The 24995-nt window shown below is 51.6% G+C and overlaps 1 protein-coding gene across 3 annotated transcripts in view; it reads right to left on the bottom strand.

The window, feature by feature from the left end:
• Positions 1-1583: 1583 nt before the first annotated feature.
• The window catches only part of GAB3 (GRB2 associated binding protein 3), a 51224-nt gene continuing 27812 nt past the window's right edge, over positions 1584-24995 (bottom strand). The window contains exons 4-11 of one of the 3 annotated variants that reach the window (XM_047764490.1): positions 24306-24763; positions 16094-16149; positions 15433-15640; positions 13980-14061; positions 13075-13177; positions 5633-5749; positions 2865-4263; positions 1584-2100 (exon numbers count right to left, since the gene is read on the bottom strand). In XM_047764490.1, coding sequence (XP_047620446.1) covers positions 4147-4263; positions 5633-5749; positions 13075-13177; positions 13980-14061; positions 15433-15640; positions 16094-16149; positions 24306-24763 — 1141 coding nt within the window. In that variant the 3' untranslated portion in view covers positions 1584-2100; positions 2865-4146. Of the gene's footprint in view, positions 2101-2864; positions 4264-4530; positions 5045-5632; positions 5750-13074; positions 13178-13979; positions 14062-15432; positions 15641-16093; positions 16150-24305; positions 24764-24995 lie in introns of those variants that run through there. The other 2 variants (XM_047764493.1, XM_047764492.1) reach the window with 2 other exon arrangements.

Raw genomic sequence — 24995 nt, forward strand, 5'->3', positions numbered from 1 at the left:
ATCAGCCTTACAAATGTTTTCTCAGGTCAGTCTCCCGAAGCAACAGAAATAAAAGCAAAAATAAACCAATGGGACCTAATCAAGCTGACAAGCTTTTGCACAGCAAAGGAAACCAGAAAGAAAACAAAAAGACAACTTGCAGAATGGGAGAAAATAGTTTCAAATGACGCAACGGACAAGGGCTTAATCTCTAGAATATACAAGCAACTTATACAACTCAACAGCAAAAAAGCCAACAACCCAATGGAAAAATGGGCAAAAGAGGGAGTTCTCGTCGTGGCTCAGTGGTTAACAAACCCAACTAGGAACCATGAGGTTGCTGGATTGATCCCTGGCCTCGTTCAGTGGGTTAAGGATCCGGCGTTGCCGTGAGCTGGGGTGTAGGTTGCAGACACGGCTCGGATCCTGCATTGCTGTGGCGGCTATACCTCCAATTTGACTCCTAGCCTGGGAACCTCCATATGCCATGGGTGTGGCCCTAAAAAGCAATAAATAAATAAATAAATAAATAAAAAGAAAAAAAAAGAAAAAAAAAAGAAAAATGGGCAAAAGACCTGAATAGACATTTCTTCAAGGAAGGTATACAGATGGCCAACAAGCACATGAAGAAAGGCTCCGCATCCCTGATGATTAGAGAAATGCAAATCAAAACTACCGGGAGATACCACCTCACACCCGTCAGAATGGCCCTCATTAAGAAGTCCACACATAACAAGTGCTGGAGGGGGTGTGGAGAAAAGGGACCCCTCCTGCACTGTTGGTGGGAATGGAAGCTGGTACAGCCACTATGCAGAACAGTATGGAGGTTCCTTAGAAATCTATACCTGGAACTTCCATATGACCCCGCAATGCCACTCCTGGGCATATCTATCCGGACAAAACTCTACTTAAAAGAGACACGTGCGCCCGCATGTTCATTCACAACAGCCGAGACATGGAAACAAGCCGAATGTCCATCGATGGATGATTGGATTCGGAAGATGTGGTACATATACACACAATGGAATACGACTCAGCCGCACAAAAGAAGGACATAATGCCATTTGCAGCAGCATGGATGGAACGAGAGACTCTCATCCTGAGTGAAGTCAGTCCGAAAGAGAGAGACAAATACCACAGGATATCACTTATACCTGGAATCTAATATAGGGCACAAACGAACCTTTCCACAGAACAGAAAATCATGGGCTTGGAGAACAGACGTGTGGTGGCCAAGGGGGAGGGGGAGGGAGTGGGGTGGTTGGGAGCTTGGGGCTCAGAGATGCGGACTATTGCCTTTGGAATGGATGAGCCATGAAGTCCTGCTGTGTCGCACTGGGAACTATGTCTGGTCACTTATGATGGAGCCCGGTCTTGTGCGAAAATAGAATGTGGACATGTATGTGTGACGGGGTCACCGTGCTGCACAGTAGAAAAAAAAAGAATCTATTGGGGAAATAAAAAAAATAAATAAAATGCTGCTAGAACCAGAAAAAAAAAAAAGAAAAAAGAAAATGGCAATGAGGTCTCATCTTTTAAAAGGTTATCTGTATTTTTATCAGAGGTCATCACTTAAAGCAAAGAAGAGGGCACTTAGGTCACGATTCCTTCTTATAAGACTTTTATTATTAATGCCAGAAATGAAATAGTGGAAACAGTGAATTTTCAAAAATCAGCATGCCTGTGTATACAAAGGTGGTATGCAGGGGGCCGAGGAGGAGGCCTCGAGAGGGGCAAACCAGGCCGGAGAGGAGCCTTCAGTCTTGACCTGGACCCACGGGGTGACAGTTCAGCTGCCGCTTGCTGCAGGGTGAAGGGCCTGCACACTGCCTCCTCAGGGTCACCGCACGCACTTGCAGCCAGGCTGGGTGCTGGCTTGTGGACCCAGGGACTTGAAGGCTCGAGCCCCTTCTGTTCTTTATGCATGACCCAACCTGCCATCTGGAGGTATTTCCTAACGAAACGAGTCGGAAGGAAATGAAGCAAAAGGGAACTACAGAAAACAATGTGTGATTAATCGCTGCATTGTCCTGTTATGTTGATTCCCAAATTTTCCAGAAAGGTGTATTCTGCACGGTGTACGGACACGCACTTGACTTGGGGTGGTATCTGGGATCGTTACTGTTATGAAAAAAAAAACAAGCCTCAGACCCCACCAGAATGGTATCTCTTGGTTACAGATGGATTATCTGCCAGAAAACAAGACTTGGCCAGCATCGTTTTGATTAAGGGTGCCTTTCTCAGTAGCATATGCTGCTGGCAGCCGGAAAGCTCTCTGTATCATCTTGTGTCCCTGAATTGTCATGCTTTTGGGTAGCCATTCCTTAGCAGTTTTATCAAAGCAACACATAATCTCACACACCCAGGAAATGAGGGTGAAGTCAGGTATTTTTTTTAATCCCTAATGACTTCCAAACAAGTCACTCAAGTGTCTACTGCTCTGTGCTGTAAATACGTCCCGGGAAATGTTTTGTACAGACAGACTTTTTTGGTCGATTGGACGACATTTCATTAGTGTCATAACTTCAGCTGTGTTCTCTTTTCCATCTGGTTCTTGACACTTGGGCAGCTTTTCTGCACCGGCCTGTGTCAGGCAATCCAAGATCTAAGCACAGGGGGCGCACCCAGGAGGAAGCTGCCACCGACGGGACCAGCAGTCTGGAGCCCTGGATTCGGGCCCGTGTGGCACACGTGGAGCGGGCCCCAGGGTGCAGGAGCCCTCTCGTTGGTGCACTCGGGCTCATCAAGGACTCTTAATTTAGTTAAAGCACTTGGCAACTCTCCTCCATCTTGCTCTGAGAAGAAAATGATGTCACCAGATCCTGCTGCTTTGGACACGAAAATTACTTTTGTATGGTCTGAAAAAGCAAGACTTTGGCACTTACCTTTGGAGCAGTTTGAAACACTGAAACCTGCAGCAAAGCCTGCGGTCGCCTGGCAGAGAGTGACAGAATCGAGGGCCAGTGTCTGCCTAGCACCCAGCCATTCATTCACATGTGTGTGCTGGCGGCAGGGGCTCAGAGGGTCAGGAGGGGGAGTTGAGTACAAGTCGGAGCCTGAGCGGGCCTTCCGTCTGGGTCCTCTGAGCCCAGGAAGGGCTGATGAGATGGCCTCCGGGCCTCGTCCCCACGGAGGCACAAGGGCAACGCGAGCCAGGAATCCTGAGAAGGGAGGTCGCTGGTTTGGGGTTGGGCTTTTTTTCCCAGATCAGAACGGTCACTCAAAACCCGCCGTCCTGCTCGGATGGCCGGCGATGGCCTTCCTCAAGGCGGCCCGAAGCCTGCCGGCCCTGGCAGCTCCCGGGAAGCTCGGGGACCGCGGGAGCCCACAGAGGCCTTCGCCCTGACGGTCAGGAGGTATTTCTAACGGGAACGACCGACTCGGTCAGCGTCCGGTTTGAACACCACACAAAGGAGCCCTGGCTGGACCCGCATGCCTTTCAAGTCTAAAAGCACTCGCTCAAAATCCTGCCCAAGCGGGAGGAGACGAAGGCGCGCCCCGCCCGAGTCTGCCTGTGTTTCCCGCACAACTCGGCGCTGCCCGGGCTGCCGGACCCACCGGGGTCCGCGGAGGCCCGGGAGTGGCCTCGGGCAAGTGCTGCCTGCCCGGCCCTTGGTCTTCTTCCCTTCGAAGCGGGGGCAACGGCGTGGGCAGGTCCAGCTCCCGAGGTCTCGAAGAGGAGAGACGAGGTGCGGCCTGACGTGCTCATCACGGCGTCGGGGGCCCGGGGGCCCGGCCGGCGACTCGTCTGCCTTCGGGGTGGAGACGATTGGGAGGCAGGGCTGCCGCCTCTGCCGCCGCCCCTGGGCTTGAGGCGTGGGGGCGAGGTGGCCTCCAGGCGCCTCCCCGCGAGGGGCGAATGCTGCCCCGAGGGCCGTTCGCCCAGCGCCCGGAACGCGCTCTCCCAGGTCTCGCCCGGCTCGTTCCCACGCCGCCCGCACGGCCTTGTGCCGGCCGGCCGCGGTCCACGGCCGCGGCGGCCTCCGCGCTGCCTCTCCTGACCGTGGGGCCCGCGGCCCCGGGCTCCGGCGGGGGCGGCCTCCTCCCGCTCCGCCTTCCTTCCAGAGGTTCCGGCCAAGCGCGGGTGTGACTCCGCGCATCTCGCCCGGCGGGACTCGCAGCCCCGAGCGGGCGCCGAGCTTCCCGCCCGCGGCCGGCGGGGCGGCCTCACACCTTGGACTGCCTCTCATCCGTCCACTCCTGCCGCGTGCTCTGCAGCGCCTGCGTCTTCTGCTCATCCACCTGGACGTAGTCCACCCTTTGCTCGTCCGAAAGGAACACTTTCTGTGGGGGGAGAACAAGAAGGTTTGCAGTGCATTTAATTGCGAAATCCAGGGAGTGCCATGGTGGCTCAGTGGTAATGAACCTGACTAGCTTCCCTGAGGACGCAGGTTCGACCTCTGGCCGTGCTCAGGGGGTTAAGGATCCGGCGTTGCCGTGAGCTGGGGTGTAGGTCGCAGACGCGGATTGGATCCTGCGTGGCTGTGGCTGTGGTGTAGACCGGCAGCTGCAGCTCCGATTCGCCCCCTAGCATGGGAACCTCCATATGCCATGGGAGCGGCCCAAGAAATGGCAAAAAAAGACAAGAGGAAAAATCAGGAAGGTGTCAGGGCATGTATGGGAGATGCCAGCGTCGTTAGGCACCTGCTGCCGCCGCCTCCTAGGCTGTAGCTGCGGAAGAGTTAGAGTCTGTCTGCGTGGAGATCGCGCCTCACCTCTGCCCCAGCCACGTGCCTTGCCCTGACCAATACGGTGTGAGTTTAAGGGACATGGGTCCATCCCACAGGGAGAAGAGGCGGCCGCAGAATCCTGCGAGCTCTCTTTCCTCTGCCAGGGCACCAGCGCGTCTCGGATGGCGGCTGCTCCTCTGACGTGGGCCCTGGATTGAAGATGACCTGAAACACCAGGGCCCTGGCCTGCGATGGACTATCCCCGGAGCAACAACTGGAAAGGCCATTGAGATGTGGGGCTGTCTTCACTGCAGACCTGCCCAAACCGACTGATGCGCCTTTTGTACCATCTGTCTCGTCCTTCTGACCAGCTTCTCTGGAGGATCATTTTACGGCTTTGGAATGAAATGAAAGGTAAAGGGCAAGTGGGAATGCATTCAGCCGAAGGCAAGGGAAGTCTTCCAGACTTTTTTTCTCTCTACCCCCAAAATGGAATCACACTGTATATCCTGTTCAGCAGGTTGTTTTCTCATCAAACAATACATTGTTGGGCACAGGTTAATTTGTTTCTTTTTGCCGTACCCATGGCACCCGGAAGTTCCCGGACCAGGGAGCGAACCTGCGCCACAACAGCGACCCAAGCTGCTGAAGTGACGGTGCTGGATCCTTAATGACCTGCATGCACCGCAAGAGAACTCCTGTGAGGCTCGGTTTCGTCTGTGGTCCTCGCGGGCCATCCACTCATGACCACGCATGCATTCCACGGCTCACACTGTGCAGTGAGCGACCAATTCCTAGAGTCCCTTACACGGATTAACTCAGCAGGGTTTCCGGGAGGCAGAATTAGGGCTGATTTTAAGATTCTTCAGTGTACACTTTGTATGCTTAAGACCTTTCAAAAAGAGCACGCAGGGTTGAAGCATTAAAACCAAACCTAAACGGAAACGGCGTCCCCCCCGGGAATTCTCAGACACGAAAGGTACCTGCTGTGCCGGGGCCGGCGATGCGGAGTTGAAGTCCAGGGCTAAATAATCCAGGCTGAAGTTCTTCGCCCACGTCAGAACGCCACTGCCCGGGGAGCTGGCTGCTCTGTTCTCCCCCTGGAAAAGCAACAGCACAGAGAGCGGCTTAGCTTTGGGCAGGGCCGCCCGGCGCAGCCTGGCGGTGAGTCGAATGCCCACTTGAGCAGCTGCTGTCGGATGGGAACAGCGAGCCGGCGAGTCCTGAGCCGATCAGCCTGTGTGTCTGAAGGGCTCAGAAAGACAAGCGAGCCAATCTGGCCTTCACGCGATGCTGTATTTTATTGACCATGGAAATTGGCCGACGTCTCCCCCAAGAAGAACGTGTTTCAGGGATCTGATAGGCCCTTGGAACCTTGGAAATTAAATCCTGAAACAATCAATCACTTATGAAAGCTCTAGTACAGGCATTCCAACTGCATTTAAAGATACTTTATACAATAAAACAGCAATAACACATGGGCAACAGCCACCCATGGCCGCACCTTCCAGCGTCAGAAGTGGAACCTTACGAGGCGTGCCTGCCTCTCCCCCTCAAGCAGCTGAGCGCCAGCTGAACCGTGCCTTTATCACGAGTCTTTTTAAATAGTTTTATGAGTGTGTGAGCAGCCTAAGGTGACCAATAGTTTAGTATGGCCTGGTTGGAACTTTTACCAATAGAACCACATTGTATGCATTTTTTGGTGACCTCAGTTTTTTTGGGGGGCTGCACCCTCAGCATATGAAGGTTCCTGGGCTAGGGATCGAATCAGAGCAACAGCTGCCGGCCTACACCACAGCCACAGTAACTCGGGATCTGAGCTGCGTCTGCGACCTATCCCACAGCTCATGGCAACGCCGGATCCTTAACCCACTGAGCAAGGGCAGGGACCAAACCCGCAACCTCATGGATCCTAGTCGGGTTCATTAACTGCTGAGCCACAACGGGAACTCCCTGGTGGCCTTGATTTTTGCTCCATATTACATACTTCACATTCATCCATGTCCACGCACCAACCCGATTTCATTCATTCTCCATAAAAATAGATGTGACCATTGCATCATTTAACTGTGCCACCGACAGCGAATATTTGAGTTGCTTCAATTTGGAGGCTGTTAGAAGCAATGCTGCTGCAGGCAGTCATGCACCAGGAGGGGAATCTCTACTGCATCCCTGGGACGTGCACCTTCGATTTCACTGTCGCGGGCCTGACACGGGGAAGCGCCATCTTACTGCTGTTTGATTGGCCATGCCCTTGGTGATTTAATTAGTTGGCCATCCTTCCAGCTATCTAAGCATCATTTCTGTTTTCTCTTCTGTAAACTATCTGTTCAGGTTTGTTTGCATTTTGCTCATTTTAATACTGAAGTGCTCCTTGTACACCCAGGCTAATAACCCAGCAGAGTCTGTATTGCTCTTTCTTTTTATTTTTTTTTCCCCCTTTTTGGCCGCAGCCATGGCATATGGCAGTTTCTAGACCAGGAATTGAACCTGATGCCAGATCCTTCATCCCTTGTTCTGGGCTGGGGATCAAACCTGTGCCTCATCAGTGACCCAAGTTGCCGCAGAGACAATACCACATCCTTAACCTGCTGTGCCACTGCAGGAACTACTATGGTATTTTTCTAAATGAATAATTCTCACTTTTAACATCATGTATCAGTATTTTCCCAAGTAGCTTGTTCTTATATTTTGCTTAAGGAATTCTTCTTATGCTACTAAGATCAACATTTGTTTAACTTTCCTGGGCCTGATAAGTCATTTATTACAAATGCCTCTGCTTTCCAGTTTCCAACACGTCACTGCTGTTGTCTTCTTCGATTCCTCACGTTTTGGTGGCTTTATGCCTTTAACAAATCCTTTTACTACGATTTTAGAGGATGTTTTGGGCTGCAGGGAAAACAGAAGCCTGTGGTCGATCTGCCTTCTTTACTGAGAGGTTCAGGAACAGATTCTCAAATGGTAAACCCACTTTGCATACCTGGAATAAATCCAACTTGTTTGTGCATACATATTTTCAGCTTTATAAAATACTGACCTTGGTTTGCTAACATCTTTGGAATTCCTTTTGTAAACAGCCTTGTTGAGATAAACCCACACCATACAATTCCCCAAGCTCTAGGCAACCACCAGTAGTCTAATTCCTGTCTGTAGAGATGTGTTATTCTAGACATTTCATACAAATGCAAACATTCCAGGAGTTCCTATCTCGGCTTAGCAGAAATGAATCTCGCCAGCATCCATGAGGATGCAGGTTCGATCCCTGGCCTCGCTCAGTGGGTGAAGGATCTGGCGTTGCCGTGAGCCGTGGTGTAGGTCGCAGACACGGCCCAGGTCTGGCATTACTGTGGCTGTGGTGTAGGCCGGCGGCTGCAGCTCCGATTCGACCCCTAGCCTGGGAACCTCCAGATGCTGCGGGTGTGGCCCTAAGACAACAACAACAACAAAATGTAAACTTTCGATGGGAGTTCCCATCATGGCTCAGCGGTTAGCAAACCTGACTAGCATCCATGAGGATGCAGGTTTGATCCCTGGCCTCGCTCGGTGGGTGAAAGATCTGGCGATGCGGTGAGCTGTGGGGTAGGTCGCAGACACAGCTTGGATCCCGCGTAGGCCGGCAGCTGTAGCTCCCCCTAGCCTGGGAACCTCCGTATGCTGCGGATGTGGCCGTAAAAAGAAAAGGAAAAAAAAAGTAAACATTCGGTAGGGGGTGGTGACCTTGTGATTTAGAAGAAAGATACACGTGGCCTTTCAGTTGCATCCTCTCGTGAGAAGCCCAGGAGCCCGTAAGCTGTGTTGCCCCGAGGCTCGGCGCCGCTCTAGCCAGTCAGCCCAGCCCTCGGACGGGGTGGCGGGTCCCCGCGGCCACGGCTGCCCAGTCTAGGCTTGCAGTCGGCCCCGGAAGGGGAAGCGGGGAGAGGGCGGTTGCGACCGGCTTCTGTCCCTCAGCGCTGTGTTCCGGGTCCGTCCCCGCCGCCCCCTGGCTCTCTCGCTGCCTTTCTGCGCCCTCATCAGCCCACGAGCGTTTCCGCCGCTTTCCCTCGGGGGCTAATGAACGTGCCTGTGCACGATTCGGTTGCACTTCTTCTGTTTAGGATTTCTTAACCTGCACGAATAAGATGGGGATATGGTTTTCTCCTCATATGAACGCTATCTGTTTTGGTATCAGGTTATTTTTGCTTTATACAAGAAGCTGGGTAATGGTTCCTCTTTTTTCCATTCCCTGCAAGTATTCATGTAAGGTTGCAAAATAATCTCTTCCTTTTGGTAGCAAGTCTGTAAAGTTTTTAGGGCCTCATGATCCTTTGCTGTAAAAATTTCCCTGCGTATTCAGTTTCTCTAATTATATAGTCATTCTGGTTTTCTATTTCTACTTGGTTCAGTTTTGGATACTTTTTTCTGAGCATCTGCCTGTTTTCACTCAGGTTTTCAAATTCACTAGTATGACCTCGTTCATAATATCCGCTTGCGGCACTTATCTCGGATGTGTGTGCAAATATTACCTCCTTTATGTTTGTGACATTGTTTATTTGTAGCCACTGCTTTTTCTTGATGGGTGATGTTCAATTTTAGTCTTTTCAAAGAGTAGATTAGGTCGGTGTTCATCCTTAGTTTCTATTTTTCTTTTTAGTACCGCACCTGCCGCACACGGTAGTTCCCAGGCTAGGGGTCCAATCAGACCTGTAGCCGCCGGCCTCCACCACAGCCAAAGCAACGCAGGGTAGGAGCCACCTGTGCGACCTACACCCCAGCTCACGGCAGCGCCGGATCCTTCACCCACGGAGTGAGGCCAGGGGTCAAACCTGCGTCCGCATGGATACTAGTCGGGTTTGTAACCTGCTGAGCCACAATGGGAACTCGTAATTTTATTGTTTATTTGGTTAACTTCTGTTCTCACCTTTGTTCATTTTCCTTCTGTGGGGTGTATTTCTTCAACTTGTTATTACAAAAAATTCTGATCATCAGTCAAAGTGAAGAAAATACGCTACGAAGACCACATACCCGCCGTTTCCATTCTGCCTCGGACATCAAGGCTTTATGTGTTTATCTCCTGGTCCTGACTTGTCAATAACTTCTTCACTCTTTGGCTTTAGTATGTTTAATGCACCTGCTGAGTTTCTACTTTCATCCCTATTTTTATGTCGGAAGTTCTAAATGGCCCTTTCTAATGTCTAAATAGTATCTTGTTACTCAGTGCAATTTTCAACTCCTCATCTTGTTTTTTAAATATATAAGACATAATGAGTTTATATTTAAAATCCAATATTTCCAATAATGGCTTACTTCTATGTTTGATGTTATTGTTTGTGATTCCTACTGATTCTCAGGATTTGTAATTTCTCAATATTTTTGGCAGGTGAGACCCTCTTTCCTTTCTTGGCAGTTGCATTTTGGATTTTAGAAATATTCTCTCTACCATTTGAAGGTTATTTTGGATGTGGTGACATGGTTTTCATGGTACCTTGCCTCCTGAAGTGCTTCAACAAATTACAAAAAAATGGAACAGATGTGGTTCCACTTCCAGTAATTTTAGATCAAGTAACTTTGCCCACACTTCCTACCGAGAATACTGTTTCTTTTTTCCTTTTTTGGTTATTTACCAGAAGCTTTATAGTTTTCCCTTTCACATTTAGGTCTACAGTGCACCTGGAGGCTGGCATCTTGCGTGGGTCATTAGCACCAAGACCTGGCCCCACCCAACAGCCAAACAACAGCCTGGGCAGGAACACAGCCCCACGCATCAGCAGACAGGCTGCCTAAAGACCTCCTGAGCCCAGAGCCACCCCTAGATCCGCCCCGAGACACTGCCCTGCCCACCAGGCGGCCAAGACCCAGCTCCAGCCACCACACACCAGAAATAAAACTACAGTCCTGCAGCCTACAGACCAGGTCTGCAAATGCAGGCCAGGCACTACTCTGGCACCAGCTGGCCCTGGGCCCTTGAGTGATGAGAGGGGACTGCGCAAGTGGGATGCGTAGGACACATCCTAACAGAACTAACCGACCACATACATAAAAATACAAATAGCCATTTAGACAAAATGAGCTGTCAGAGCAATATGTTTTAGACCAAGAGCAAGATGAAACTGCAGAGGAACTAAGGGATGTGGAATAACCCCACTAATAGTGTAGAATGGAAAAGAGTGAAAAAGTACACACACACACATGCACACGCATGGAACACACCACTGTCAATTAACTATACTTCAATTTAAAAAGTAAAAAAAAGAAGTTCCCATCATGGCACAGCAGAAGCGAATCCAACTAGGAACCATGAGGTTTTGGGTTCGATCCCTGGCCTTGCTCAGTGGGTTAAAGATCCAGCGTTGCCAAGAGCTGTGGTGTAGCTCGCAGATGTGGCTCGCATCTGGTGTTGCTGTGGCTGTGGTGTAGGCCAGCAGCTACAGCTCCGATTTGACCCCTAGCCTGGGAACCTCCATATGCCTCGGGTTCCGCCCTAAAAAGACAAAAGACAAAAAAAATTTAAAAACTTTTTAAAAAGTAAACAACAACAACAACAAAAAAAAACCCTACAAAGCAAATTTTAGTCGGGAAAAAAAAAATAAAGTAGCTCTAGAAGGATACATGACTTTAATCAAACCAAACTTGTATTTCAGTCCCTAGTCTTTTTTTTTTTTTTTTTGCTTTTTAGGGCTGAATCCACAGTCTGTGGAGGTTCCCAGGCTAGGGGTCCAATTGGAGCTATAGCTGCCGGCCTCCACCACAGCCACAGCCACAGCAGATCCCAGCCTCCTCTGTGACTTACACCACAGCTCACGGCAATGCCGGATCCTTAACCCACTGAGCGAGGCCAAGGATCGAACCTGCAACCTCATGGTTCCTAGTTGGGTTCGTTAACCACTGAGCCACGATGCGAACTCCCCTAGCCTTAATTTTTACGTTCGGCTAAGAACTTGTCCTCAAGGAGAAAAAAAATGAATGCCTGTGATGATGCGCAAAATCAAAATTGAATCCTATTCATTCTATCTACTGAATAGTCATATTGTGGAACAGATGAAATCATGTAAATCAAAGTCAGTTGAAAGTATCGCGTTGCTGCGGTTAAAGCACACGATGGAATGAGATGAGGTGGCGTTACACGCGTCTACGTGCTGGCTGCCTCGGGGGTACCTTCCTCCGGCCAGTATTCTGGGCTCTGAATCTACTGCAGCGAATTGCCTAGAAATGTACGGACACCGCCGTGAGCCGCGACTATAAATTTAGGCAAGACAGCCATCCTTCCCCACATCGCCAGTGAAACCCCGGGCTCTCTCACAGCCTCCGAGATCATCAGTGAGCGGCTGGTGTCCGGACTGACTGGGCGCTCCCTTCCAGGAGGTTAGACTCACTTCCCTTTTCTGTTCTCCAGAGACAAAGCACAGCTGGTCAGTATCTTTTATGAGTGTTTTCTTCTAGAAGCTTCCCAAGGGCCATTACAAAGTGTGAAAAATATTGGGAATAGCACAGCGGATTTGTCCATGAGTCACCTTCCACCTGCAGGTGGCCGCGTGTACTCCCAGCGCTGTCAGCAGAGAGGCACCGACCGACCGACCGACCGACCGACGGCTGCGCCACGGCCAGTGTTTTCAGAGCTGCGGCCGCCTGCGGCCGTCGGGTGCCGGAAGGCGGAACCATCTCCTCCAAAGCACTTGGAGGGCCTTGAACTTGGTCCGCCTGACACCCCTTTTCAAAACAGTTCAAACCGAGATTCTCTCTATAGCCTCCTACATCTCGAAACTGCAGAATGGCCACGGTTCTGGCTAAAGGGCCTGATCACTGCCAGAGGTAGGAAAGGCCCCCGTCTCTCCTCAGGAGCCCGTTCTCAGCAGAGTCCGTGGTAAAGAGACGAGAAGGGGCCACGGAGGGCGGGGGACAGGGCGGGTCTCTATCCACTCAGGTCAAAGGGAAGCCCCTGTAACAGCAGTTTCCCGAGACCACGGCACACCCACGACCCAGGACACTGGGCCCGTCCCATGGGCCTCGAAGCGCTTTGTCTTCTGGGGCGGTTCCGAGGCAGTCAGGCGGGGCTGCCGGGGGCGGGGTGGGGGGGGGCAGTAGAAAAGGAACGTCCAAGGTGCAGTTTTCACAGCCTAGACTCTGGACAGTCCGGCGGCTGCAAACCTACCGGGGTCCAACACAATATCCCAGCCCTGGTGACAAGCACGGCTGACCCTTCCGGTTGCCACGACACGTCTCAGCCCTGGGTACTCGGGACACACGGACTCAAACGAGTGGGCGGAGCTGAGAAGTGCAGGAAAGCAATCAGTTGGTTCCCAGCCTGGCGGACACTGTAACCTGCTATTACCATCAAGTAATTGTCTTGAGATTGCTCAGGACTCCCTGAAAGATATGTTTCCCTTGAGGTGAACTCCTAAAAGCATAGATCAGAGCGAAGCATAAAAGGAGTGTGAAACTATGGGAGTACCATTTGGATGTAGCTTTCTTCCTCTTCTGTGGAAACAGAACTGGCAAAAAATCTCGCAGAATTAAGACCGTTTCTTTCCGGAGAGAGAAAGCTGGTTCGATTGCTGGGAACAAAAATATAGAGGAGGTCAAAGCCATGTCTTACAGCTGCTCTGAAAGGCAGCCAAGACCTGCCAGGGCCCCTGCGGCGTTCAGCCCTCCCCCTCCAGATCCGACTTCCTCCCGGCCGAAGCCACCCCTGAGGCTGCGGAGACGCCCAGCGCCTCCCGTCCAACGCTCAAAGCCCCGCCATGGGACATGCCTCGGGAGCTTTCTAGAAAGCTGAGACCTCGGCATCGCATCCTCTAGGGAAAACCAAAGCAGAACGAAAGAAAAACGCTCCTTTGAGGCGCTCCTGTCTCCAGATGAAGTCAGAACGAAAAGAAAGGAAGCGTGAGAACGAGAACAGATGGCTCTGAAGTCGCCGCTGCTACGAGGCGAGAGGAGCGCGTGCAGACACACTTAAGGGGCTTGTCTGCCGAGCCCATGAACCACCCTCCTCCTCCGAGACTCCCTTCCCCACTCCCTTCACAAAGCTGGGCTTCTGGAAGCCCCGTGGGCACTACGGGCCCTCCTGCTGTGGCTGTCGCTGAGCCTGCTCACCCAGGGGCAGCACGCAGAGGCCCTGAGGACTGTGCGACCGAGCAGAGAGTTGTCAAAAGCAAGAGCAGCGAGCAGACGTGGAGAAGGAGATGTGAGATGCGGTAAATAACCAAAAAAGGCAAAAAGAAACAGCATTCTCTGTGATCCAGAAGATGCTGGGGGCTCAGGACAGGAACCCGGCCGTCCCTTGGCTTAAGCTGGAGCCGGTGGGCGTCCGCTACATTTAACCAAGAGGCCCAAGAGCGGGAGCGGCCTCAGCCTTACCAGGGCGCCGTGCGGGTCCGGGTCAGGCACGCGTGCTCCCGGATGGTCGAGAGGCTCCTCAGGTCCAGGGGAGGCGGCCGTGCTGCAAGACAGCACAAAGGACCCAGCGCGGTCACTTCTCAGGGGCAAGGCCAGGTCCTCCGGGCTGTCCAACTGTGACCTGCCACCTGCCCAGCACATCAAACCCACGCTTCCTCAGCAGCAGCATGGGGAGCAGACAGGGCGACTCTGAGCAAGGGCTCATAGCAGCAGCCAGGGTCATGGGCAGCCAGCACACGTTTACCGCCAGTGCGCTCTCGGTCCGGCCGGGCTCTAGGCTTCGGAGGCACCTGTCTCACCCTGGCTGGGCTGCCTGTCTTCTTACCAGGTTCTAATCTCCCCCACCCCTCCGGTCCACTGCCGACTTGAGGTCCTTCTGCCTGGAACATTCTTCCCCATCTCTGCCGGGTGACAGTCACCTTTGGATCTCAGCTCCATGTCCCTTGAGCTGCCCATGCCCGCATCCCACTACCATGGCCCTGCCCAGCTGCCTTCGTGTCTCTCCTCCATGGGACTACCTGGGACCGACCAGGAGCCCCAGGCTGCACAAGGACACAGGATCGTGCAGCCGCCGGGGAGAAGGTCTCTCCCGGCACCAGGTTCCCCTGCCCGATGAGCCCGGGACCCAAGTCCGCCCAGGACCTCTACCCTCCGATGAGCAGCCCTCACAGCGCCCAGCATGGGAGCCACCAGCACGCGAGTCTGTCCACATGCAAGCGCATCACAGGGAGATAAAACATAACGTGCGGTCCCTCGGCTGCACTGGCCGCTTCTAGTGTTCGGCAGCCGGGCAGAGAATCACTGAGCAAACAAGAGCATCTACCTCAAGTCGCAGGCCCTGAGAAATCAGCTCTGACCAGAATGAATTGTTCTTTCCTCTAAATTCCCCATGGCGTGGTCTGTTCTCCTGTTTAGTGCCGATTCCTCTTCCTCTCCCCGGGGGCATCTGGGGCTCTCTGTCCCCCTCTGCCGCCTCCCGGCCCCCAGCGCCCAGCCCAGCCCAGCAGGAGGGACGCCAGGGATGCCAGGGACACACAGGAAAGGCGCCGCAGCGTCCCCCCCCCTCCTCTGTCCCCGGCGGCCCCAAACGCCTGTGGCTGGGCACCGGCGGGAGTAGAGGCTCGTGTGCCCAGGCGCCCACTGGGACCACGTGTCAGTGCTGCCGCCCCGCCCCTCGTCGCCCGAGGAGCAGCCCTGGAATGCACGTGGCCGGAGCCCGCGTGTGCAGGGCCGCCGGGAGAGTTCGCGCCCTGACTCCGTCCCTCGCCACCGTCTAGGGCCGCCAGGTTCCCCAGCCCCTGCCACCCCATCCCTGTCCCTCCCCTCTGCTCTGGCTCCGCCAGGCAACTGCCCCGTGTGGGTGGCCGCGGGGACCTCGCCCCCTGCGCCCAGCAGGCCTGCTGCGATGGCTTACGCTTCCTCCGAGGCTTGAGATCCCTGTTCACCGGCGGGGGCTCCAGGTCTGCGGGGAGCTCGGGCCACCGGCTTGAGCCGCCTCCGGAGCTCATCGGGATGTAGTCAGCAGGCCCGCGCTGGGCGACAGCCCCGGGGCCCATGGGCACGTAGCTGTCTTCGGCCCCCGCTGAGGCCACAGGCTGAGCCGCCGGGAAGAACCTGCACGGCTGCAAGAGCACGGGTCGGGTTGCAAAGCATCGTGGCCAGCGGGCAGCTCGGCCGCAGGCTGGGGCGCGGGTGCGACAGGTCCCGGAATAACTCAGCTTCCTCAGGAAGGCCCCTAACTCAAGCTCTGCCTCTGGACTCAGCGCCGGAGGCAGGGACCCTTGTCCGGGCCTCCTGCTGGAAGGCAGGCTGCTGAACGGATGCCACGTCTTTAGGTCTGATGTGCCGGCTTCGGGAGCTACCCTGAGTGGGGCAGGAATCTGGCCCATGAGAGCCGGCAGGGTCCTTCTAGAACATTAAAGCCACTGGTTCCCAGGCAGGCTCAAGCCTTCATGGGCGCCCGGCAGGCTCCTCGGGGTTCCGCGTGCCGAGTCTCACAGGACATCGAGGTACACACAGGCCAGGCTATCTTTTGGTAAAACCAAGGCTTAAAGAAACTCCAGCACCAAACTTACCAAATTTAAACTGAGCCGCTTGTCTCGGTGTCTCAAGGCCTGGCCTTCCACGTCGGCTGCAAGAGACAAGCCAGGGTGGTGAACATGCGAACAGCACCAGCCCCACGAGGCTCCCGGCCACGCGCCGCGGGCCCCAAGCTCTGCTCCTGCGGGCTGGCGACCGTCTAGCCGGGCCCCTGGCGGCACACAGAGGCCGGAGCAGACTCTGAAGAGGTTTCTGCGTGGCTTCAGCTGTTGCTGTGACCGGGGGAGGGGGAGAAAGTTACTAACAAATGCTCCTTGTTACATGGATTCCTGAGCTTCCAGGGTTCAGAAGGTTGGAGTTCCCACTGTGGCACAATGGGGTCAGCAGCTTCCTGGCAGTGCTGGGACCTGGGTTTGATCTCCAGCCCGGCACAGTGGGTTCAAGAATCTGGTGTTGCCACAGCTGCAGCTTAGGTCACAGTTGCGGCTCAGATCTGATCCCTGGCCCAGGAGCTCCATGTGCTTCAAGGCGGCCAAAAACGAAAAAAAAAAAAAAAAAAGGGTGTAGAAATTTAAGGAATATTTCTAATTCTTTTTACGAAGCAAGTGTAGCTCTCGTGGCACTTTTCTTTTTTTGTCTTTTGAGGGCTGCACCCGTGGCTGCTAGTCAGATTCATTTCCACCGAGCCATGATGGGAACTCCAGACCAATATCGCTTTTGATTATCAATACAAAAATCCTAAATATAATATTAGCAGACGAAGGTGGTGCTACTGGAATGGCTGAGTGAGGCGCTCAGAAAAGCCACTCCCCAAAAGGCAATGACAAAACTGTATAAAATTATTGTAAAAGCACAGCTACTTGGAGACTCTGAAAATTTACCAAAAGCATACAACAAAATGATTGTATATTGTATTGAGAAGCATTTATCGAAAAAAAAAAAGATTACCAGACACCAGGTAAGATCAGCTCACTCAGCAGTAGTTTTCCCAAGGGAAGGGGAGCCATGAAGACCAGCAGCTTTTCTGCCAAAAGGGACTCATTTAATTTGTATCAAAGCATACGAAAAAACTCCATTCTTCTAGGTGCTAGCAAAAGCAGACCAAAGCAAAGGGGATCAAAAATGGATTTGAGGAGTTCCCGTCGTGGCGCAGTGATTAACGAATCCGACTAGGAACCATGAGGTGGCGGGTTCGGTCCCTGCCCTTGCTCAGTGGGTTAAGGACCCGGCGTTGCCGTGAGCTGTGGTGTAGGTCGCAGACGCGGCTCGGATCCCGCGTTGCTGTGGCTCTGGTGTAGGCTGGCAGCTACAGCTCCGATTCGACCCCTAGCCTGGGAACCTCCATATGCCGCGGGAGCAGCCCAAGAAATGGCAAAAAAGACCAAAAAAAAAAAAAATGGATTTGAAGAACTCGTGGCTGAAAACGTCCCAAACCCAAGGAAGAAAACAGATGTCCAGGTACAGGAAGCACAGAGGGTCCCAAAGAAGATGAACACAAACAGACCCACACCAAGGTGTAGCACAATTCCATGGCAAAAGTTCAAGAGAGGATTCGAAAAGCAGCAGGAGAAAAACAAAGATTCATTTACCAGGGGACCCCCATAAGGCTTCAGCTGGTTTCTCTACAGAAATGCTGCAGGTCAGGGGAGAGTGGCCAGATATATTCCAAGTCCCTAAAAGTAAAAACCCGCAACCCGGGATACTGTACCCTGCAAGATTATTATTTAGAATGGAAGGAGCGATACTCTATATAGAAAACCCGAAAGTCTCCACGAAAGCTTTTAGAACTACTGAATGAATTCAGCAAGGCTACAGGATACAAGATTAATATACAGAAGCCTGCCACATTTCTACATGCCAATAACAAACTGTCCAAAAGAGAAAGTAAGAAAATGATCTCATTTAAAATCACATCAAAAAGAATAATATACCCAAGAAAAAACCTAGCCGAAGACGTGAAAGACCTATGCTCTGAAAACTGTACAAAATGGATGAAGGAAACTGAAGAAGATACAAAATAATGGAAAGATGCCCTGTGCTTGGATCGGAAGAATTAATATTCTTAAAGGGTCCAAAGCAATCCAGAGATTTAATGCAATGCCTATCAAAATGGCCATGACAATTTTTCAAAGAAGTAGAACAAATAATCCTAAAATTTATGTGGAACCACAAAAGACCCCCCAGTTGCCACAGCAATATTGCGAAAAAAGAACAAAGCTGGAGGTATCACACTCCCAGACTTCAGACTGTACTACAAAGGTACAGTATTCAAAACAGCATGGTACAGGCACAACAAGAGAAATATAGATCAATGGAACGGGATAGAAAGCCCAAAGATAAACCCAAGCCCCTACGGCCAACTAATCCATGACAAAGGAGGCAAGAACATACAGTGGAGAAGAGACAGTCTCTCCAATAAGTGGTGCTGTAAAAACTGGACAGCTACATGGAAAAGAATGAAATCAGAACACTCTGGAACAGCACACGCAAAAATAAACTCAAAGTGGATTAAGACCTAAATATAAGACTGGATACTATAAAACTCCTAGAGGAAAATAAAGGCAGAAACTCTTTGTCATAAATCGCAGCATTAATGTTTGGGATATATCCCCTGAGGAAAAGAAATAAAAGCAAAAATAAACAAATGGGGCCTAATTAAATTTAAAAGCTTTGCACGGCAAAGGAAACCACTGACAGAATGAAAAGACAACTTACGGACTGGGAGAAATATTTAAACAGCTCATACAACTCATTTATCAAAAACCTGATGAAAAAATGGGCAGAGGACCTGAATAGACATGTCTTCAAAGGAGACATATGGATGGGCAACAGGCCCATGAAAAGCAGCACAGCATATTTCCAACTATTAGAAAAATGCAAATCAAAACTACAATGAGGTGTCACCTCACACCAGTCAGAATGGCCATCATCAAAAAGACAAAAATAAAATTGGCAAGGATGTGGCCAGAAAGGAGCCCTGGTTCATTGTTGGCGGGAATGTAAATTGGTGTAGCCACTGTAGGAAAATATTATGGAGGTTCTTCAAAAAACTAAAGACATAACTAGTCTATGATCTAGCAATTCCATTCCTGGGCATCTATCAGGAAAAGAGAGGAAAACTCTAATCCAAAAAGACACATGCACTCCAGCGTTCATAGCGTGTTACTTACAACAGCCAAGACATGGGAGCAACCTAAGTGCCCATCAGCAGATGGACGGGTAAAAGCTAAAGAAGATGGGGGGGGGGGGCGTGCATGTGCGTATTAGCCATAAAAAAGAATGAAATTCTGTCATTTGCAAAAATGTGGTTGGATCTCAAGAATATTATGCTTAGTGAAATAAGACAGGAAAAGATAGGAGTTCCCGTTGTGGCTCAGCACTGAACAAAACCGACTGGTATCCATGAGGACGCAGGTTCGATCCCTGGCCTTGTTCAGTGGGTTTAGGATCTGGCGTTGCCGTGAGCTGTGGTACAGTTCGCAGACGCGGCTCGGATCCCGTGTGGCTGTGGCTGTGGTGTAGGCTGGAGGCTACAGGTCCGACTGGACCCCTAGCCTGGGAACCTCCACATGCCACGGGTGCGATCCTAAAAAGACAGGAAGACCAAAAAAAAAAAAAAAAAAAAAAAAGACAGAAAAAGACAAATGCTGTGTGATATCATTTGCATGTGGAATCTAAAAAGCAAAACAAAGGAATGTATTATAGCACAAAAGAAGCGGACTCACAGATACAGAGAACCAACTAGCGTTTATCGGTGGGAAGAGCGAAAGGGGTCAGAGCAGGATGGGGATGAGATTAAGAGACACAAATGACTGTGTATCAAGTAAATAGGCTACAAGGATATAAGGTACGGCAGAGAGAATTATAGCCATTATTTTGTAATGACTTTTAACGGAGTATAATCTGTAAAGATACTGAATTGCTATGCTATACATCTGGAACCAATATTGTGAATCAACTATACTTCAAGAAATCAGCTATCGAACTTCTTCGCATTAACTGGAGTTCCCTTCGTGGCTCAGTGGTTAATGAACCAAAGACTAATATCCATGAGGACGCAGGTTCAATCCCTGGCCTCACTCAGTGGGTGAAGGATCCGGCACTGCTGTGAGCGGTGGTGTAGGTTGCAGACGAGGCTCGGATTCCGGGTTGCTGGGGCTGTGGTGTAGGCTGGCAGCTGCAGCTCTGATTGGACCCCTACCCTGGGAACCTCCATATGCCAAGGGTGCGGCCCCAAAAAGAAAAATAAAATAAAAAAATAACACTTGGCAAAGTAGGAATATCAGAGAATGTCCTTAATCTAATGAGTGAAACACTGGAAGCCTCCATCTGAGAACAGGAATAAGACAAGGGCCCTGGTTATCACCACTACTCTTCAAAGACGTCCTGGACTTCCTAGCCCAAGCAGTGACAAAAGGAAAAAAAGGATGAAAGATATAAGTATTTATAAAAGAATAAATAGTTATTAATATTTTCTGTGATGTGATTGTATACAAAGACAATGCAAATAAGTGTATAGCTTAGAAAAGGTAGCTACGAAATCCAAGTATAAAACTAATTTGGGGAGTTCCCGTCGTGGCGCAGTGATTAACGAATCCGACTAGGAACCATGAGGTGGCGGGTTCGGTCCCTGCCCTCGCTCAGTGGGTTGACGATCCGGCGTTGCCGTGAGCTGTGGTGTAGGTCGAAGACGCGGCTCGGATCCCGCGTTGCTGTGGCTCTGGCGTAGGCCGGCGGCTACAGCTCCGATTCGACCCCTAGCCTGGGAACCTCCATATGCCGCGGGAGCGGCCCAAAGAAATAGCAGCAACAACAACAACAACAAAAAGACAAAAAAAGAAAACAAACCTAATTTATTTGTATGCAACAGCAAAGAAATTGTTTAAAGTAAAAAACCATTGAGAACCACATAAAAAAATAACAGATACTTAGAAATACATCGAGATACACAAGACTTCACTAAAAACCGTAAAAATTATAGACAGAAATAAAATAAGTCCTATGTAAATAGAAGGATGTACTATAAGGATGCCAAATCGTCACGTTATATCTGCTGCGAATGCCTGTCTGGACCCTGAGCAGCTGCGTCTGAAACTGGCCTGGAACAAGCATTCGGCGCTTCTGAAGAACACGTGGGCGGACTTCTTTCACTGGGAGTCAAGACAGAAAGGGACAATGGTCTAGTGGCCTTGGAGGAAGGGGGAACTGGCGGATGGCAGCGTCAAAAAGGACTAACTTGCGGTGTTCGGAAAAGAAACGCCTCGGGATGGTGCTCGTTCTACACGAAGGTTGTCGGAAGGATGAAGCCCCGAGAGTGCTGCTCACCAGGCAAACTGGTCTTCTATTTCTTTGATTTGTACCTACACGAGATGATGGGTGCTCCCTGAACCTACTGTGGCCCTCGTTGTTTAAGCCAATCATTACACTGTACACCTTCAACTTCCACGGTGCTGTGTGTCAGTAACGTCTCGGTAACACTGGCAGACGAAAGAAGGCTAAAGAATGTAGGCAAGACGGATCACAGTGGGCCTTACAGGCCAGGGTAAGAACTTCCGATTTTATTCCAAGTGCAAAGCGAGGTCATGAAATTGCTTTTTAGCAGGAACTATCTGATTTACATTTTTAAGAGATCACTTGACTGTGGTCTGGAAGACAGATTAGAGGCTGGCGAGACTGGTGATGGTGTGATCTAACGGTAGCAAATTTCATTACAGTAACTATCCTCAGATTTCACATGTTCGTGGGCGTTCCCGCTGGGGCACGGTGGGTTAAGAATCTGGCTGCAGCAGCTCAGCCTGGCGTAGTGGGTTAGAGGATCTGGCATTGCCACAGCTGCCGCACTTGCAGCTTGGATTCGATCCCTGGCCGATCCCTGGCCGGGGAACTGCCATGTGGTGTGGGTGTGGCCATGGAAAAAAAAAAAAAAAGAATGTACCCACGCGCCACTTATACAATAAAAACAAAGCAAGTGAGGAACGTGTTGCGTTAAAGATGTTGCTGATTAAATAATCACTTGCAATTGAAAACCTTAAGGAATATAAACACTATAGACATTAAGTCAGGAAAGATGCTTCAAGGAATACAGGTGATATACATGCTGGAATTTAAAACAGTTCTTATATTTTATATACGCTAAAGTATTTGTGAATGAAATGATGGCAAGTACAATGGTATAGATGCAGTAAGATCAGTCATCGGTCAATGGAGAGGGGAACGCGGGGGCTGTTAAACCCTGCCCCCCTTTTGGAAATGTGTGTGAAACTTTCTGTAATTCAAGGGGGTTTTTGTTGTTTTGTTTTGTTTGTCTTTTTAGGGCTGCTCCTCTGGCACATGGGAGTTCTCAGGCTAGGGGTCGAATCAGAGTGACAGCTGCCGGCCTGCACCACAGCCACAGCCACAGCCGCACAGGATCCAAGCCGCGTGTGCGGCCCACACCACAGCTCACAGCCACGCCGGATCCTTAACCCACTGAGCGAGGCCAGGGATCGAAGCTACATCCTCGTGCATACTAGTCAGGTTCGTTACTGCTGAGCCACGAGGAGAAGTCCTATAATTCAAGGTTTATGTTAACTGCCTTTAAGGGATCAGGGGGCGGGAAATTCAAACAGTTCAAGATAGTTCATTTTGATTTGCAAAAGATAATCTCCCACATTCATCCCTAGAGCCGTACACATCACAGGTCCCGCTCCCAAATAGAACAGATTGTGCATCCATCATGCAGAGCGAGACGTGTGCACAGAGACCATGGAGAAACACTAGCGTCAGGATGAACCAGATGGGAGTGCGCTGTGTCCCGGCCGCGGGAGGGACCCAGCCTGCTGGGCCGAGGCGCGATGGGCCGCAGGGAGCTACGCCTTCCCCGCGGGAGCAGGTGGAGGGAAGCTTCGAACCAGCGGGGAGATGTCACACCCTCCCCTCTCACAGCTTCTCAAAGGGAAGGTGAGCGCAAGGTCCTGAATCCAGGATCGCACGCACTGGGCGGGAGACGTTTGAGCGTGAGATCAACCGCTGGTCGCTGGTCGCTGGTCGTAGACTTTCCCCACCGGGTCCTGGAACAACCCGACTCCCCGACAGGAACGCCGTGGGAGGACACCCAAAGGCGTCAAGAACCTACCAAAGGCCGGAGTCTTCGTTGCAGTTTGTGTAAAAGATGACCACCTAACTTTCATATTTTCCCTTTTTGTTCTTTGCTATGAGACATTAAAAAACATTGTTTTGGCCCTACCAGCGGCATGTGCAAGTTCCCAGGCCGGGAGTCACACCTGAGCCACAGCAGTGACAACGCCTGATCCTTAACCTGCTGCGCCACAGGGGACTCCCGATATGAGCCTTTTTTTCCCCTTTTTTAGGGCTGCACCCGAGGCACACCGAAGTTCCCCGGCTAGGGAGCACATCGGAGCGGTAGCCCCCAGCCTACGCCACGGCCCCAGCAACGAGGCATCCACAGCTCACGGCAACGCCGGATCCTGCTGAGCGATACACACAGTGGATGCCCACTGAGCGAGGCCGGGGATCGAACCCAAATGCTCATGGACACCAGTCAGGTCGTGATCCACGGAGCCACAGCGGAAACCCCGACACAAGACTTTTGATGCCTTTTCACACTCGAGTATTTCACTGGTTTTACTCCCTTCACTTTCCAAACCTGCTTACCATTCTTTCAGTTTTCCCTTTTGGTCCGCTGGGCACACGTTATCACATAAAGACATTCTCTGTCATCAGCATACACTCATCTCATCAGGGAATAACGCGTGCAATGGTTCCATCACTAGGGACATGGGGGGCTGTCGGTGTGACGTAGTTGCTCAGTCACAATGAGAGACTTAGCCAATTCGCGTTTGCATTCCTTAAATTTCCCGAATTCCTTTAAAACATGGCTTTAATAGGCTGCGGTCTGGGCGTGATTCCATTTGGATGGAGAGAGACAGAGAGAAAGGGAGGGGGCGCGAGAGGCAACCCCTAAAAATAAACCAAGGAAAAGGCAAAAGACGGCTCCCGCCAGACCGTCAGGGCCCCCTTAGCAGGGCCTGGACGGGGCTGACTCGGGAAGGACCCGTCAGCTGGGATGTGACAAATGAGGCTGGCGGGGTTGTTGAAACACAGAAGCGCTATGGTCCAGCGCCGGGACGCAGCTGGCACGCAGGAGGGAGCAACTGCAGCTGGGTCCGGGTGAGGCCAAAGACACCCCTGGGTACCACGCGGGTGCTTGGGTGGCTCCAAACAAATATCCGGGACCTGACTACTTACCTTTCTCGGCTCGCACGTTGTCTAAGCCAGACAGAGAGACTCTTCGCGGCACCGCAGCGCACTCGGGCCTCCTGATGCTGCGGGCCGGGCTGCGCGGGACCTGCTCCTCTCGGCGCCGTTCAGAGAGGTGGCTTGGCTTGGGGGGCCGGGGAGGTGGCGTGCTGGCCAGAGCATCTAGTTCTTGCGCCCCGTAGGGCAAGGAGCCTTGGTTTTTATCAATCTGGATGGTGGGATTCAAGGAAGTTTCTGGCGACGGGAGAGAAAAGTGGTCTCTCCCCCAGATCAGGGCAGCCTGGGACCTCGTGGAAGGCGCCTCCTGAGACCCGTTGCCGAGGCGCGAGGGGCACCTCAAGTTACCGGAGGGCGGGGGCTGCAGGCAGTCCACAAAAACGTCATCGGATGAAGTCTGCTCCAGTGAGCGGTCTGAGTTCGACCAGCTGTCGCATCTGGTGGGTAGACTGGAGGAAGCAAAGCACAGGGATTGGGCGGAAATGCGGCAAGGCCCCGGCAGCTGTAGCTGGTCCCACAGCGACACCAGCGATCCGCCCTAAAACCCACGCTGGCATCATCGCCATGCCTCTTGTGCCGCCTTCCTTTTCACCTCTAGAGTGACAGCTACCACCCTCGGTCACACCAACCCCTTGATGCAGGCACGAAAGGGTTTGTGGATTTTTTCATCCTCTAAGTGTC

This window comes from Phacochoerus africanus, chromosome X, assembly GCF_016906955.1.
Source record: "Phacochoerus africanus isolate WHEZ1 chromosome X, ROS_Pafr_v1, whole genome shotgun sequence".
Lineage (NCBI taxonomy): Eukaryota > Metazoa > Chordata > Mammalia > Artiodactyla > Suidae > Phacochoerus > Phacochoerus africanus.